The sequence below is a fragment of the Vigna radiata genome, chromosome 11, assembly GCF_000741045.1.
Source record: "Vigna radiata var. radiata cultivar VC1973A chromosome 11, Vradiata_ver6, whole genome shotgun sequence".
Classification (NCBI taxonomy): Eukaryota; Viridiplantae; Streptophyta; class Magnoliopsida; order Fabales; family Fabaceae; genus Vigna; species Vigna radiata.
In genome coordinates, this window is record NC_028361.1 from 18,706,692 (window position 1) to 18,725,667 (window position 18,976).

General features: G+C 34.9%; 1 protein-coding gene across 3 annotated transcripts in view; it reads right to left on the reverse strand.

The window, feature by feature from the left end:
* LOC106777592 (mediator of RNA polymerase II transcription subunit 25) overlaps positions 1 to 18,976 on the reverse strand; it is a 77,971-nt gene that overhangs the window by 46,519 nt on the left and 12,476 nt on the right. Inside the window, exons 6-15 of one of the 3 annotated variants that reach the window (XM_014665228.2) lie at positions 18,801 to 18,866; positions 18,071 to 18,278; positions 17,660 to 17,730; positions 16,712 to 17,545; positions 12,034 to 12,087; positions 11,806 to 11,834; positions 4,159 to 4,227; positions 3,982 to 4,066; positions 3,015 to 3,101; positions 2,141 to 2,921 (exon numbers count right to left, since the gene is read on the reverse strand). The exons of 1 other annotated variant lie outside the window; for it this stretch is intronic. In XM_014665228.2, coding sequence (XP_014520714.1) covers positions 2,325 to 2,921; positions 3,015 to 3,101; positions 3,982 to 4,066; positions 4,159 to 4,227; positions 11,806 to 11,834; positions 12,034 to 12,087; positions 16,712 to 17,545; positions 17,660 to 17,730; positions 18,071 to 18,278; positions 18,801 to 18,866 — 2,100 coding nt within the window. In that variant the 3' untranslated portion in view covers positions 2,141 to 2,324. Of the gene's footprint in view, positions 1 to 2,140; positions 2,922 to 3,014; positions 3,102 to 3,981; positions 4,067 to 4,158; positions 4,228 to 11,805; positions 11,835 to 12,033; positions 12,088 to 16,711; positions 17,546 to 17,659; positions 17,731 to 18,070; positions 18,279 to 18,800; positions 18,867 to 18,976 lie in introns of those variants that run through there. One more of the 3 variants, XM_022787394.1, reaches the window with a different exon arrangement.

Genomic DNA, 18,976 nt, shown 5'->3' on the forward strand with positions numbered 1-18,976 from the left:
TGAAGGTTATCTCGTTGGTATAGCCATTTAAACACCCAAATATGGGATGTTGTGGTTACGAGTAAAATTTAAAATTTTTAAAGCATAATATTATTACAAAAATCCAAATTCAATGTCTTTACAATTAGCCAGAAACAAACAATAATTCTAATTAAGTACAAAATAAAACTTCAACTAAAATAGTTTAGTCAAAATACACTCATAAATTCTCCAACTGTCTCAATCAACTCGCTACGATATACAACATCCAAACTATCTACATGATCATTTTGTCCTGTATAAAACAATCATCGAGGATGGAAACCACAACCACAAACATAAGGGTGAGCGAACTAAGAATCAATCATAAGCAAAATAATACAATTCAAAAATGTTAAACGTTGATCACAATAATAAACACAACAACAACAACAACACACCAAAAACTTAAACCCTGGCATACATCATCATCACAACCCAATGGTCTATCCCCTGTGCCCTACCAAACCACATGTTCATAAAAATCAATCAATGAGTTGTCCTTCCATTTTGTACCAAACTTGTCCTCTTCTTGCCTTCAGTTTCATAAGTTATCAACACTCAAACCTATCCTCTTCCTACATCCACGATCAAAGAGAATTTCTTTCCTGCACCACGACCGAAAGAGTCATCATCACCCAAACTCATCGTCTTCCCACATCATAGAATAGTCATCAATAAAAGTAAGAAAATATTGAAAACCTAAATCAGACTTATCATGACTAGATCCTTAAATATCATAATGGACTAAGGCAAAAGGAGACTAAACACGTGGTGAGACACTATGAGGAAAGAAACTACAAATATGTTTTCTTAATTGACACAACTCACAGACCAAATTAGACAGCTTGGATAAGTTAGGAACAAGCTGCTACAATTTGGAAAAACTAGGATGACCTAACTAAGCATGAAGAAGATATAAAGACTCCATAATTATGTCAATATATGCAGAAGGAAAGAGATGATAAGACCATGACACTCACATATGGTGTCAATCACTTGTCTCGAACTTTGATCCAGCAAAGGAACAAAATAAAGTGAAAGCTACCCTTGCAAATAATGCATAACTAAACATCAATTTTCAATCAATAGGTAGCAAAATCAATAAGTCCCATGTTCTAAGTAATATGATCAACATACCCCTAATTCTTAAGTCAAAGTTTAACGTTTGATGTTCAAATCACATTATTAGTATCATCTAACTTATGAATAGATAAATGCATATTGACATAATTAGTATGTTTGACGAATCAAGACATTATGGTGATAATAGAGATGTTAGAAAGGGAAGAAGTCGTAAACAAGCAAGAGAAATAAAACATTAAAGGAAATCTAAAACACGAGCCAAACAACATAAAAAGACCACAATCAGAAAGATGAGACTGCAAGAAGTCTAACAGAGTTGACCGACAATGGAGATGATGACACACATACTACTACCACAAGTCGCTAGAAGTGACGATAGAAGTGAATTGTGATCGACGTGTAAGAGCACATCTGGACTCTAATGACAACTATTTAGATAACATTGTGGTCACTTGCCATGATGAGCAAAATCGTGTGATTATTGGTCAAAAACAATGGTTGTAGTAGACAAGAGAGACAAAAAATTTAAAAGAACCTAACTCTAAATACAATGTTAAAAATAATAAAAATTATGTATGAAATTAATCTCTTTTATATTTAATATACACATAGAATACTCTATTTGTAATAGAAAAAATATGAATTAAACTTAAAATACAAATAAAAAATAATAATAAACTAACTAAAAAAATAAGATATATAATAATCTAATATATATATATATATATATATATATATATATATATATATATATATATATATATATATATATATATATATATATAACAATCTTTACCCAATGTAGTTAAGTATGCTGAGATTGATCTATCCACGAGTCGTATTTGTGAAATTAAGCAACTAGCCCTGCTCTCGAATTTCAACATTTTGCTAGGTTGCTAAACACAATCAATCCTACACACTTACAAATTCCATTCTTTAGTTCAAAAATATTTTTTAGAAGACAATTCTACCTAACTTTAAAATTAACAAGCTCAAAATAACTTTCTAACATGCTTTTAATATTAACTATTTAACCTGAGCTTTTAATGGCTAATGGCTAAATTGCAGAAGAAATTAAATGGACATTCTAACGTTTTTCTGAGATAAGGACAAATCACAGAGTGATAAATTATGAGCTAACTGGATACCTGTCACAAATGTTTCATTTCATACAAATACCATACCCTTTGTGACCATGGGGAAACCTATAAAAAATTGAGCTAACTCATGAATCCCCCTCCACCAATGTTTGTTGTTCCCTGGGAAGAAACTTGTCCCTGAGAAACTAGCTGTGACCGCCCAGGGCCTTGAACATAGGCTTGACCCATTCCTGCCCCAACAATCTGTTGCTGCTGAGGCTGAAGTTGTGGAATTTGTTGTTGAAGTTGAGGTAGCTGTTGCTGTTGCTGGATTTGTGGATGCTGTTGTTGTTGCAATTGAGAAAGCTGCTGCTGCTGCTGCTGTTGTTGTAGCTGAGGCAGTTGTTGCTGCTGTTGTAGCTGAGGAAGCTGCTGCTGCTGTTGTTGCATCTGAGGAAGTTGCTGCTGCTGTTGTTGCATCTGAGGAAGTTGCTGCTGCTGGAGTTGTTGCTGCTGTTGTTGCATCTGAGGAAGTTGCTGCTGCTGCTGGAGTTGTTGCTGCTGTTGTTGCATCTGAGGAAGTTGCATCTGAGGAAGTTGCTGTTGCTGCATGTGAGGAAGTGGCTGCTGCTGTTGCAACTGGGGAAGATGCTGCTGTTGTGATTGCATCTGCTGATGCTGTTGCTGCATTTGTTGCTGCTGCTGGCTGGACAATTGTGGCTTAAATACAACCATATCCTGCCAGCATTCAAGGCTTCAAGTAAATAGGCAAGATATAACAGGCTCATAATTATAATCGAGCCTCAATCAAATCAGCAACTCAAATGTTACCCCGGGAAAAAGCATCCCAATTAAGCGGAAGGCTTTGTCAGAAACAGATAGAAGCAACGTCTGTGATGGTAATTGAATGACTGCACACTGAAATCAAACAACAAATTCAGCAACACAAAAAAATTCCTCGTGTAAGAAATAAAACCAATGGTCCACAGCCATAGGGTAATTCTTCATATACAAACATGAGATTTGATCTATGGAAATCAATCAAAATTATGTGATTTTATTTGTACATCAAATTATTAGGAATTGACAAGATTAGATTCTGTTTTATTTCCATTTTTGTTTCTTTTAGACATAGCATTTATGGGAAAAGTTATTGCCTGATATTTTAAGGCCCAGATAATAGTGTACAGAATTAATCTCCTCTTCCTATTTATACTTCCCTATTGCATCAATTTCAAAGAATTCAAAAATGTTCACTTTTCCGCATGGTATAATGCACAATCTGAACCTCAACTCTGTAGCCATTCTATTCCAACCACACAGCAATGAACTGCAAAACTGCAATTCCAAAAATTTCAATCTTCTTTTTCGGTAAACCATCATAACGAAGTATCCTCCAAAGTAGAGGAACATCTAACCATCTCCGAAGGGATTTATTTAGATTTAAATAAAAGTAGTCTCAGATCTTTTTCAAACAGCTTAAACCTATAGGTTAATTGACTTTTGACTGGTCATTAACTCAAATCACTACAAGACGGACATGAACGTATCGCAACATACATAATATTCCTTGAGTTACAAGTATTATTAATTCAAAATTGTTTGCCATTAAGTTGTTGAGTTAAAATGCTCATAGTACTAAATCTTAATTACATCCATCTTTCACAAGATCTTTAGAGAAGACATCGAGGGTAAGAGTTCAGGAAATAATTGAAATCGTGACTGAGTACGAACAGCATTTAGAAAAAGGGGGATTTGCTGGACTGGGAAAAAATAGAAACATCCAAAGATAACATACCAGCTTCTTTTCCTGCAGCTGAACAAGAAATCCATGTGGGTTCATTGCCCGAAAAACTAGGAAATCTGCCTTTCCTACATATTGTCTACAAGAAAACATTAAGGACCAATATTAATGAGTGGTTGTGTGTGTGCGTAATGGGGAATGAGTATGACAATAGTTGAAATAAGGAATTACTTGTTATTCATGTGGTCCTGAGATATAAGCCGAACTATTTGCATTACAGAGGGCCAATTTGCGGCAAGTCTGACGTCAAAATCAATAACATGTGAGAAGATCAACAAATTAATGAATTTAACAGAAGATACGAAGCATTTCAGTCAGATATTAACATCAAAATCAACTATTTGTTAGAATCTGTTTTAGCTGTATTATTTCTGTCAATCTTTGTTTTTTATTAGTAATATTTTTTTCTTATTTAGCAGATTATAATTATTGTGAATAATGGATATATCCCTGAATCATAGGGATCCGGTTGTCTAGAAATTATTATTATGCTTCCTAAAATAGCTTTCTAGCCTTGTATATATAGATTGTATTCTCAGCATAATAAAATATATGATTCTACCCTAAATTATGAGATGCCATCAGGGCTCTCAATTTCTAGGAACCATCTCTGACTGAACACACCAAAACTCTAGATGGAAGCCTTCATTGTTGTCACAAACGAAAACCTAGATGACAGCCTTCATTGCTGACAATTGTTTGGGTAGTCAGCCTTCATTGTTGTTGTGGTTTTGCAGTGCATCCTTCATTGTTGTTGTGGTTTTGCAGTACTATTTCTTAGTTGTAGCCGTAACAATCAAATCCCTTCTCGCTGCATTACGGTTGGGTGGGCATGGCAGACCAACTTACTAAAGTGGTGAATATTGGGTCTCAAAGCAATCATGAACAACTACAGAATCTCAACACTGCCAATTGCTTGGATGCGAAGGATTATTTGAAACGGACCTAGCTTGTTCACAGAACTTTGAAAGGTAAAGCGAAAGCTAACCACTTGACTGAAGATGCCCTTAAAGAAGATCCCAGATTTACAAAATAGAATGAAAAGGATTCTATTATCATTGCATGGCTATGGAATTCCATGATCCCAGAAATCACAAATACTTGCATGTTTCTTAATTGTGCAAAGGATATTTAGAATGCCATGGAACAGACATACTCCAAAGCTAAAGATGTTGCTCAAATATACGATGTGAAGGTGAAGATTGTCGCTGCATAATAGGGCAACAAGACTGTTACAAAGTACGCCAATCAACTCAAATCCTTGTGGATGGAATTAGACCATTATAGGATCATCAAAGCCAAGTGCTCAAATGATTCTACAATGCTTAAAAGAATATATTGAGCAAGATAGAGTCTATGATTTCCTAGTGGGGCTTAACTCTGATTTTGATCAAGTGAAAGTCCAGATCCTTGGAAAAGAACAAATTCCAGGAATTAATGTAGTATGGCTAGAAGTGAAGAAAGTAGATGGGGAATAATTATAGAAACCCCAACCATGAAAAATTCAGCCATGGTAGCTGTCGAATCGGCCATGATGGTTGACCTAAAAAATGGGGGAATAGCCAATATGGAGATGAAAGGTGCGTACCTTTTGTAACAAGACACTCCACACTTGTGATAAATGTTGGAAGTTGCATGGAAAGCCACCTAAAAGAGATTGGGGATCCCAACACCATGACAAGGAGTAGGGAAAAAAAGAAGACAACTCTAGAATGGGCGGACAAGCACACATAGGTGCTACAACCAATGAAGAAAACAAAGGACGAGTGCTTCAACTTAACTAGGATGAGGTAGAGTAGATGAGATCATTCCTCAACAAGTTGGATAAGTCACCAAGTAGTTGTTCTCTGGGATTCATGTACGTTTGGTGAGTTCCTTTTTTTTGGACTTAATGCCTAGATAAAAACTCTAACCCATATTGGATACTAGATTCTGGAACTACCAACCACATGACACCCTTACCTAAACATTTCTCTTCTTACACCCCTTGCCCTAGCAACAAGAAAATATCCACAGTCGATGGCTCTTTGATGACTATAGCAGGTCAAGGAGTAATTCAAATAAGCCCCATCTATAACTCTTAAAAGTATCCTTCATATTCCTAAATTGTTTGTCAATTAAGTTTCTCTAAAAAAACTCATACAGGATCTATCATGTAATGCTATTTTTTCTGACAATGTTTGTATTCTACAAAACAAGTACTCGGGGAGAACGAGTGGACATGATAGAGAATGGAATAGCTTATATTACTTGGACCATCCAAATCTACCACCAGACCTAGAAAATAACACCTCTTTCTTCAATGATTCAGAAAAGACCAGCAAGGAAAAGGTCTTCCTACATCACTATAGCCTTGGACATCCTTCTTTAAGGGTTATAAAATTGTTATTCCCTTCCCTTTTTAGCAAATTAGATGTGGCAAGTCACAATTGTGAAGTATATGAGCTTGCTAAGCACAAACGTGTTCCTTTTCCAACTAGTAATAATACAAGCACTTTTCCCTTCTATTTAATTCATACTAATGTGTGGGGTCCCTCAACTGTCCCAAATGTTTCTGGTGCTCGTTGGTCCCTCAACTTGATCCTAGAGCCTTAAAATGTGTTTTCATAGGATATTCATCAACCAAGAAAATATATCAAAGGCTAGTTGGTAGATGGATTTATTTATTTCACACTAGACCTGATGTTGCATTCACTATCTAGTTAGCCAGTTCATACACCAACCGAACGAGGTTCACTTACAAGTTGCACTAAGAATTATGCAATATTTCAAAGGAACCGCAGGTAGGGGAATTTTGTTTGAACAAAATGGGAATGTAAGTCTGGAAGTAGATACTGATGTAGACTATGCAAGGTAAAATGTGGATAAGAGGCCAACTACGGGATATTGCACTATTCTTGGAAGGAATCTTGTGACTTGGAAGAGTAAAAAAAATGTGATAGCAAGATCCAATGTTGAAGCATAGTTCAGGACAATGACACAAGGGATATGTGAACTACTTTGGCTGAAGAACGTCTTGGAAGACTTAAGAAAAAAAACGAATGAACCAATGAGTCTTTATTGTGATAACAAATCTGCTATTAGCATAGCTCATAATCTAATGCAGCATGATAAAACCAAACATATTGAGGTTGCTAGACATTTTATCAAAGAAAAATTACACATTGGTCTGATATGCACTCCATATGTCTCCTCACAAGACAACCTTGCACATATTTGAACGAAGGGGCTGAATAGCAACAACTTTGAGAGTATTGTTTCCAAGCTAGGAATGGAAAATACTTATTCACTAGCTTGAGAGGGAGTGTTAAAATCTGTTTTAGTTGAATTATTTTGTTAGAATCTTTGTTTTTTATTAGTTGTAATTTTTCCTTATTTAGCATACTATAATTATTGTGAATAATGGGGATATCCCTAAATCATATTATAATCTTTGTCTATGAGCTATTATTGTGCTTTCTATAATAGCTTTTGATAGGTATTGCAGACTTATATGAATCAACTTGGCTAAACTGTAAAATATTATATAACATTCACTGAACTTCCTCTAAAGAAAGGACTCAAACAACATACAAGTTTCTGGTTATTAGAGAGAACCAGACTCTCCCTCCCTAACATTCACAAGATACAAAATAAAGATAGAAACTGCAAAAGCTGTCCACTCTGACTTTATAGAAGTCAAATGTAACTTATTACAGCACATAACTACCTTACAGAAAGTTAAAACTGTCTGTTCATACAAAAACTAACTCATACAGTTTTTCTTCTACTTTACACCTTTCCTTTATACCTATCAGCTTTCTAGTCTTGTATATATGGATTATATTACCAACATAATAAAATATATGATTCTACCCTAAATTATGAGACTATTCATAGACTATAACAAACATAAGATCTAAATTGACAGTCAGGAATTGTATATACACCTCTGTTTGATGATGGCTGTCTGACAAAAATTAAAACATTCATATGTTATATACTTAAGCAGACAACTTAGAATTTCTAGAAAAAAAAAAGTGATTTTCATCATGCTCTAAACATATAGAATTCATCATATGCGTATTACAATAATGAAGCGTTTTCTCTACTAGTGAAGTCTACTACAATAAAAATTGTTCTTACTCTTGCTATCTCCTAAGCACAACCTCCTAGATTTAAAGTGAGTGACTAATCTATTGTTTGTAAATTGAATAAAGCTCTCAGTGGACTAGAAACATGCCACAAAAATGATTTGACAGATTGCAAACTACACTTCATCAATTTGGATTCATTAGCAATAAATGTGACTCTTCTATTATTTACAGAAAAAAATCTCACTATATATATTTTTTGATATACGTTGATGATATCATTATCAATGGTAGCGTTGTTACTCTTATTCAACATATTACAACCAAACTTCATGCAACTTTTTTTCATAAACAACTTGGTCATTTTGATTATTTTCTTGGTCTTGAAGTTAAATATTCACTTGATAAGTCTATTATTATGACTCAAAGTAAGTATATTTGAGATTTGCTTCATTCACAAAACTACATGGCAGAAGCTCACACCATTTCTTCCCCTATGGTTTCTAATTGGAAGATATCCAAGATTGGGGCTGATCTATTTTCATATCCACTTTATATAACTCAGTGGTACGTGCTTTGCAATATGTCACTCCTATCAGACCCGAAATCAGCTTTGCTGTGAACAAAGTTTGTCAATGTATGGCCAAACCACTGGATTCTCAATGGTTTGTGTTGGAAATCCTACATCGACTAGAGATAAAGTCAATTTATAATATATAAGTGAAATGCAAACTTCACCTTATAAGCCGGTTTTGTTGGCTTGAGTTAGGCTTAAAGTCCACTTCTAAGATGATATCAGAACCATGATTAGAGCCTATCCTAGCGATATTTGTTGTTGTTGAGCATATTGTTCCACCCGCTATCGGACCGTATCGGACCACCCATTAATGTCTAGTCTCATGCTCGAGATGTATATACCTCGACGTGAGGGGAGGGTGTTGGAAGTCCCACATCGATTAGAGATAAGGCCAATTCATAGTATATAAGTGGGTGCAAACCTCACCTTACAAGTCGGTTTTGTGGGGTTGAGTTAGACTTAAAAACCCACTTTCTAATATGGTATCAGAGCCATCGTTAAAGCCTATCCTAGCGATATTTCTTGTTTCTTGGGCATTACTATTCCATTCGTTATCGGATTGCTATTGGACCACCCAATTTCTAATATACGCACGAGATGAGTATACCTCGGCGTGAAGGGAGTGTGTTGGAAGTCCCACATCGACTAGAGATAAGGCCAATTTATAATATATAAGTGAGGTGCAAACCTCACCTTACAAACCGGTTTTATGAGATTAAGTTAAGCTTAAAGTCCATTTCTAACAGCTTGTGATAAAACGCATACTACAGTATCTTAAAGGTTCTTTTGATTCATGGACTACATCGGCAAAGCAACTCTACGTCAAATATGTTCCGACACTTGATCACTGTGCAAACGTGCTAACCAAGCCTCTATCTTTAGCTGAGTTTGCATTTTAGAGGCAAACTCTACGTGAAGAGTTTTTTTTTTAAATTTTCTAGAGTTTGAGAGGGGAAAGGGGAGGTGGTGTTAGACTGAATAAATAATTGTTAATTTTTAAATGTGAAAAGTATTATTAACAATAGCTTTTTCTATGTGGTACATATAGCTTTTTGCGGTAATATAAATAACTATGTACTTATCTTCTTTCAAGTATACAAAAAATAAACAGTTTAGTTTGTTCCTCCTGTTCCTTTTCTTTAAGAGACTTGACCTACTTGGCTTCCCTGTAAGACATTTTCATTGCTCTTGTACATAATTTCCAGACTAAATGTTGTATTTTCTCTCAAGACTTTTGGCTGCTTTGACCATTTTCTAGGCATTGAAGTAAAATCCCAAAATGACGGCTCCCTTCTCACTCAAAGCAAGAATATAAGGGATGTTAATGTGAATCCAATTAATAATGGTGATGTGCCACTTTGCTACAGTTTTTAAGTAATTAGTTTGTTTAAATAATAACTATATTCTTTGTAAAATTGGTTGACTAAATTACTTTTGGGTTAATCAATTAAATGGGTCTTAATTTTTGGTTTTATTTCAAGTTGTAATAAGAGTCTAGTTGACCACTTAGTCATCAGTATTTGGGAGACCAAAAAGATGCAAAACTGAATGCTTTTGGGTGACTTTTGGTTACCACAGTAACCAAAATCTGTTTATTAGTGAAAGCTGAATCTTAGTTAGCAAACGTGGCTAACACACTTAGACTGCCTCTGTCTCTATATATTCAAGGATCAGCGCCCTGTAATCTTTTTCATTCTTCAGAGTCAATGAAAGAGTATGTAGTTTTTCTCTAAATGTGAGATATCTAATAATCACTATTCCAAACAATTATAAAAATTTAACAATTCATATATACTACATAAATACAGATGCTCAAAACAATAAAAGATTAATAAAAATTCAAGACAAATTCGTTAGTAACAAAAAAAACATTTGTTTAGGTAAACATACAATTATATAATAATAAGTCAAGAGAAAAAAAGTTACTGAAGACATCCATTATTTCAAATACATGACATCTAAATTATTCAACAAAAAGGGCGGGTGTGCTCAGTGTAAAAAAAGAAATAGAGGCTGGAGCTTCAAAGGTAATTCAGAGTAGAGAGGATATTGAAGGGTTGGTGCCACTGGAAATGTATTGGTTTGCACAAAATGAAAGGTAGGTGGGTGATGGTTGCACAGTCAGACAGTAGTACTCCCCCCTTTCAAAAACAAGGTTTCAAGGGTTTCTACAAAAAATTCATGCTACAGCTGCCATACTATTTCGGATGCAATTGTAGCAACTGTTTATTCGAAAACAACTATCAGGGTATAGTTGATAGTAGTTTCAAATAGTTGGAAGTCTCACATTGACTAGAGATAAGGTCAATTCAGTGTATATAAGTAGGGGTTACAAACCTCACCCTACAAGCCGGTTTTGTGAAATTGAGTTAGGCTTAAAGTCCACTTCTAACATAGTATCAGAGCTATCGGTTAAAGCCTATCCTAACGATATTTGTTGTTTGTTGGGCATATTGTTTCATCCGCTATCGGGCCGTTATCGGACCACCCATTAATGTTTAGTCCCACACTCGAGATGTATATACTTCGGCTTGAGGGGAGTGTGTTGGAAGTCCCACATCGACTAGAGATAAAGCCAATTCAATGTATATAAGTGGGTACAAACCTCACCCTACAAGCCGGTTTTGTGGGGTTGAGTTAGGCTTAAAGTCCACTTCTAACATAGTATCGTCGGTTAAAGCCTATCCTAGCGATATTTGTTGTTTGTTGGGCATATTGTTCCACCCGCTATTGGGCCGCTATCAGACCACCCATTAATGTCTAGTCCCACACTCGAGATATATATACTTCGGCGTGAGGGGGTTGTGTTGGAAGTCCCACATCGATTAAAGATAAGGTCAATTTATAGTATATAAATGGGTACAAACCTCACCTTACAAACCGGTTTTGTGGGATTGAGTTAGACTTAAAGTCCACTTCTAACTCAAATATTCCAAAATGTGATGTTTATGATAATAAATTTAGTCAAGTAATTGAACTTTCAAAAGTTGGTGATGGCGGACTGAGTCGGTGGAAACATACATCTAGAACTTATTACCTAATATTTGATTCAAACCAAAATCAATTCAACCAAAAATTAGAATATTTTGGAACGTTTTTAGAATAAATTTCAAGCACAAAATATTTTCTATACTGCTGGGAAGAGATAATACAATGTCCTGAACTTACGTTTCAGAGGCAGAAGAATTCCTGTAACCCTGCATACAAAAACAAATGAGCATCAGGATCATAAAAGAAAGAGCTAACGAGGTGCTCTAAAATTACATCAATCTCCATTACTAAGAATGAGACGAAAACAGCTATACAGGGATATGAAAATAGGCTGTCCAAATTAAAAACAGAAATAACAGATTAAAGTAAGATTAAAATAATTTTAGCATGCATATGAGAACATACTTCTAGCTTGGTGATAAAGACGGGCTGTCCTTGTCTTTGCCCAGACAAGCTTCCCTGCACAAATTTCAAATATCATATATACAAAACCAATACAAGCATGCCAGAGTAATTCAAATTATTCTTATCACCTCAACACTTTCAAATTATTCTTCATCTAGGAATAATTAAATATAAATATAACCAGCATACAGTGTAAATATGATGTTTTCTATACAGTATTTTATGATTTAAAAAGATAACTTAATGAGGTATTAGAAAAGTTCCTATTGATAATTTAAGGTATTTGTAAAGAACCAAGGAACTAGAAATCACCTGTTGTGGACCATAAGGGAGTACTAGAATAGGTATGGTAGTGTAAATGCAAGAATAATACAAAGATGTGGAATGGCACATTACTAACAAACCTTCCATAATCATTAATAATATTCCCACAGCCAGTCACTCTCAACATGGTAGCAAAGATTTAAAAGTTTCTCATTAAAGAACATAAAAAGAGGTTGATAGTTTGTCAGGGGAAAGCTCCTACAAATACTGATTAGAAGTAATTAGTTTGAACTAGCATATTTTTTACAACCTCTGATGTTACTCTTACTCATTTTAACCATAAACAGTGGTTGAGAGTCAGCAAAAAGCTGGTATAATTAATGATTAGTATCATTCATGCAAGTTAGGTAATTAGCTTGAACTAACAGGTTTTTCACAACCTTTCAACCAAGACACCTGTGTACTTCTGTTATATGCTAGGAAACACCAACATTCCTACAAAATAGAATGTAAACATTATGTGTCTAACGTCCCTCAACCTCGCAAATGAAAAATGATTTTGGCTGGGTCATCTCTTCAACACATCTTAGACACTTCTTTGACACAACTTGAGCACAATTAGAGTGGGTCGACTATCTAAATACTTTTTAGACACTACTATAATAGAAAGGTAAAATGAATTAAAAATCAAACTATCTTATAAGTATTGCAAGAATCAACATTTGTTTTTCCATAGGAGTTAAACCGGTTATTTTAATTAATAAGATATATTGTTCTTAATATTTTACTGAAAGGATAGTTATTATATGAAAATCATAAAGCTTACCAAATTTCATTTTACAATGTGAATTAAATAATTTTTTATTCCCAAGAGAGATTTTTCATGTTGATTATATATATATGCAATGTCTTTATATCCTATATTTTGGACATTAGCATGGTCTTGGTGTCCATGGTGTCTCATATCCGGCATCTGAATCAGGGCTTCATACATTATATGACATTACGCATCGGTGTCATATTCACACAATAAACAAAACGCTTGTTTGGTAGTGAGGATATGTTAACAAATTTACTATATCATATACATTTCAAACAAAATTACAAACAAGGCTTGTTTGGAACTAAGGATGAGAGCAGGATAAGACAGGATGAAGTATGTATCATATCTATTGTATGGTGTACACCTAACAAAATAGATATATAGAGGATATAATATAATAATATAAACTATATACAAATGAAATATTATTTTTGTTAAAATACATAAATTTTTCTAAAGAAATAACTTCTTATACATTTTTGAATAATGAAAATTATAACATTATAATGTTAACTGAATTATATTTAACCTATAGACAGTTACTTTCTTTAAATTTATAAAAAAAGGAACAATACTTTTAAAACAATTATTAGATATTTAATTTAATTTTAAATAAATTAAATATGCATCAAAATTATTATTATTATTATTATTATCATTATTATTATATATATACATATATATATATATATATATATATATATATATATATATATGAGACAATATGATGAATACAAAATTATAAAATATAAGTATATTAATATTGTTAAAAATTGGACTTTAAACCTAATTCAACTTCATAAAATCAGTTTGCAAGGTGGGGTTTGCACCTATTTATATACTCAAAATTGATCAAATATTTAGTCAATGTAGAACTTTCAGCACACCCGTCACACTAAGGTATATACATCTTGTGCGTGGAACTAGACATTAATGAGTAGTCCTATAAGGGATAGTAGTTCAACATGTTAACTATTGTAAAATTCCTTGGGAAGATAAAAATGAAGAAAACGCTGTAGAAAAATATTCCTCACCATTATCACTTTTAGGATAGGAAAATCTAACATGTTTTTCCAACTGACAAGACTCACAACGTAAGACTTGAATGATTTTGAGACTCGGAACCATCATCTTCAACCTGGAAAACTTAGGTGGCCCAAACAATCATGCAAAAGTTTTGGGGATGAAGTTGTAAAATTGGAAATTGAAGAACTAGGTTTAAGATATAAAGTCCTCGAGACTCATGTCTTTCTCCAATCAAATGACCCATACCATGTTCTTGTATAGCAAAGGAATTAGCAGTAAAGGTTATAGAACAATTTAAGGAGGGAGTCAATTGATTCAAGAAAATTAAATTGTAAGGACAATAAGGAATATACAAAACATAATTTAAATTTAGTGAAGGATATAAGGAAATTGTGCCAATTCCCTGAGATGCAACTTTGGATCCATTGAGAAGAGTAATAAAATGAGGAATTTTCGGAGAGGACATGGAAGAAAATGAAGGAATGTTACCAGAGGTATGGTCTGAGGCAATTGAGTCAAGAATCCATGGACTATGACCTTCCACAGATTGAGATATGCAGGCAGTTGACACATTTGACATGGAGGAGGATTGGCCAAGATTAGAAGAATTTCTAGACTTATGCCTCAAAAATTCTTGGTACTCTTCATTTGAAACTATGGATTCTAGATTATTAGATTTAGAAACATGAGCAGCTTTGTCTGGATAGCCATGTAAGGCATAACATTTCTCTTGGGTATGGCCTATTTTCTTACAATATGTGCATTAAGGATGCATACTACGATCACCACGTCCTCCCCGGTTGCTTCTGCCTCCTCTTCCTTGTAGGGCTACCATATCTGATATTTCAATACCATCAATTAAATTCTCATCCTTTACTAATATAGGTACCTAAAGAAGTCGCGTAACTAAGTTGTCCATTGATGGGACTTGATCACCAGCTAAAATTTGATCATGAACATGATCAAAATCTGAGGGCAGACTTCTTAGAATTAGAACCACGTAAAACTTATCAAGCTTCTTGTTGATACCTTCTAAAGAACCAACCTCAAAGAAATGCTTCAGCACCTCTACAATAGCAAAAGCCTTTCCTATGTGAGCGACCATATCATGATTGGCTTGTTTGAGAGAAGTCAGTCTTTGAGTTGCATAACTCCACAGAAGAAGACAAAGTTGAATAGTTTTTCCAGTTGAGTTTTGCAGAAGTAATGGTAGGAGTAGCAGATAAAGAAGGTGTTCCAAAAACAGAAGTCATTCCAAAGCCAAACAGATGAAGGGATATTTGATTTTGAGATTAGAAACCCTAGATATGAGCTATTGTCAACGAAACAGCAAAACATGGACCAAAACACACTTAGGGGACTCCAGTGAAACAACCGACAGTGACGCAGTGATGTTCCGGCACGGAGAAGGCGGCGCGTGAGGAACACGAACCAGAAGCTGGATGGAGATAGGCAATGCGTGAAAGCACGTGTGGAGGCGAATGAGGCGAAAACCACTAGGGGTGAGCTGTGCTTCTCAAGGTGCACATAACCTTGACTTCGCCAGAGAAAGAGCGACAACGACGGTGGCAACAAAGAACGATGGTGGCGGATAGCGACGGCGGACAGTAGCAACGACGACAAGAACTAAAAGCCCAAGTGGCTGGCTCGGATACCAACTTAAAGAGTTTAGAGAAACTAAAAATTTTATTACTCACTTCTCTAAACCCTAATACACCATACTACCCTATTTATAAGGGATAGTAGTTCAACATACAAGGAATATAAGGAAGCTCCTAAAAACCTACTAGAAATACATTACATTTCAATAGAACTAGCCATTCATGAGTGGTCCTATAACGATTCGATAACGGGTGGAACAATATGTCCAACAAACAACAAATTTCACTAAAATAGGCTCTAACCATAGTTCTGATACCATGTTAAAAAATGGACGTTAAACCTAACTCAATTCCACAAAACCAACTTGTAATATGAGGTTTGCATTCACTTATATATTCTGAATTGGCTTTATCTATAACCAATATAGGACTTCAACCAATTATGAATAAATATATATAAATAAAATATTCACTAATTACCATAATTATCAAATATACATTCACCGAACAACCTTTATATTTCTCCATATATGATGCATAATTGTATATCACAAAATAAGAATGTCGAACAGAGAGTTATATCAAACAAATAATGCAAAATGATAAAGCAAGAAATCAATGTACTGCTGATAAATAAAAAAATGGTTTAGTTTTAACGGTAAATACAACTCTGCAACTATAAAATGAAGTTGTATCATGAAAAGATGAGGAAAATGAAAGATACAGCAAGGATCAAGATACTGTAGAAGTTACTGGCAAAAAGACTGATGTTCTCAACATCAAATATATACTCTAAGACCATAATAGGAATAGTCAAACAAGAGATGAGACGCCAAATGTTACTACAGGGAAACCATAATAGCAGAGAAATGCACTGATAAATAGAAATTGCAATCTGGAAAATAGTCCAATGCTGTAAAACATAATTCTGACAAGTGAATTTCCATGGAGGAAGGGAACATACCTCCCAGACCTTGACATATTTCGATTGAGAAGACTGCATACCACCTGATGTTTGCTGTGACAAAGGCATATTAGCTGCACCATTGTTCACAATGGGCGGCATGCCTGATTGCTGTTGAGACATTCCAGGAGTAGGAATCATTGTGCCATTCCCAGAAGAGACAACTGATGGACCAAGACCACTCATTGCACTTTGGCTCATAGGAACTCCACCTTGCACCATTTGAGGCCCTGAAAGGTTTCCTTGGCTCATACCAGGTGCCTGTTGTCCCATACTAACAGCCCCTTGAAGATTACCCAATGGTTGTGAAATCCCAATGTTTGAAGTTGAAGACAAATTAGAAGTGTTTGAAGTTAATGAACCGAGACCTGGGTTTTGTCCAACCTGTGCAGGAACAGAAAGAGGCCCAGAACTAGTTATTGATGTTATTCCTGACTGTCCAGATGAAAACACATTTTGAGCTGCAGGTACAGAAGATGTCATCCCACTAGATATCATGTTTGACATGTGCATGGCAACAGGAGTCTGACCCATTGATGGAAGTCCCATAGAGGTTCCACCACTTAAGGCAGCAGAGCTCATCACCTGCCGGGCTTGAGAAAGATTGTTCAATATGCTTTGAGTGGGATTCACTGGGCGAAGGGGCTGCAACATTGACACTGTAGGCTTTGTATCTTGTGTATTTTCATTATTTGTTACAATATCTTGAGAAACTGAAGATGGAGAAGACGTCTGCAAGCTTGGAACTCCTTGACTAGTACTATTAGCACGAGGAACAGACGAGTTATGAGGAAAGGAAGGCCCAGATACCACGGAGGTTAGAGGAACTTGCTCCTACAGATTTATTGCATAGAATCAAGGATCATGGAAAATTGAGTCGGAAAAAAACTAAAACCAGTCCCATAGTTTAGACACGCTATTGGATAGTCTCAAGGAAATTAGGTTTACCACTTTTACAGTAGCAGGTGGAGCCACATTACCAGCAGGAACTGGTTGCCGATTCACAATAGATCCATTAACTAAAATTTCATAGAAAAATCATGTTAAATATATGACAAATCCACAACCAGAACATAGAAAAATAAGAAACAACTTATGTATATGTAAAACGCTGACCGGGGACCAACCAAAAATAATAAACTAGTAACCTAAAGCAACTATCTAATTCTGAATTCTACAAATTAGTACCCTAAGGCAATGTATTGTAAACATAGATCAACAATGAAGTTTCTAAAATATAATTTGCCATGCAAAAGGTGAAGATAAACAAGAAATATAAACTAACCAAGCAAACAAGAAATATTGCAGTTCCTGAAAATGCCTTGATTAAAGGAAGCATACACAGAATGTAAATATGACCTGACGGCAAAGAAGTTGGGGGTGCCCCAGTAACCGGTGTTACAGGAACAGTGTCTACTTTAACGGGACTTTGATTTGAAGCCAAACTAGTGATCCCAGAACGACTCAGAGCAATGCGAGCTTCCCTGAAACCTTCTGATATTAAAATAAGAAAATGAGGGGTTTTAGCCTCAAGAGGTGGATCAGCTGCTCTATTACTTCGTTTTCCCTAAAATATCAAAGGAATATGATCAATATTATAACAACCCCGTAGAAGTAAAAACTAGTTAGTCTCTCTTTGAATGTTGGCAAAATATTTCAGAATTTATGCATTCTATCTTCAAATAGATTAGAAATTTCTAATATCCGGTGCAATCTATAGAATATATTGTCATGTCCTTGACATATCTTAATGCAACATCCCATGTCTGTGCCAAGTGTCAGGCTTCTTCGGAACCAACAAATATAGAATTTGAGAAAAAGGAGCTGAAAACGTTCAGCATATACGTGGTCATTAGATTTTTTCAGTAGCAACCTTTCCTTGTGAAAATTATTAAATGAGAATTGTTCATTTTAGTTCATATAAATTAATTTACTATTTTGTTCAATTTACGAATCCAGAACTTAAAATGAAAATTATTTCAAACATTACAACCTTACAGCATAAAAAATTTTTAACTCAAAATTCAGTGATGAATTCTCAATACTGAACCAAACACATTTTAGTAGAAGAGTGAGATGTCATCCTTACCGCATTGTATATGGCTTTAATTTTGGGAAGTTGTTTTGGGCAAATAACTGACAGGGAAATAGAAAACTGCATGCACAAATCTCATACCATTAATCAAAGTGTAAATGCTTTCACCACTGACAAAGAATTAAAACTGACATATACTAAATTCACAGCCAACAAAAACACAGTTCCAT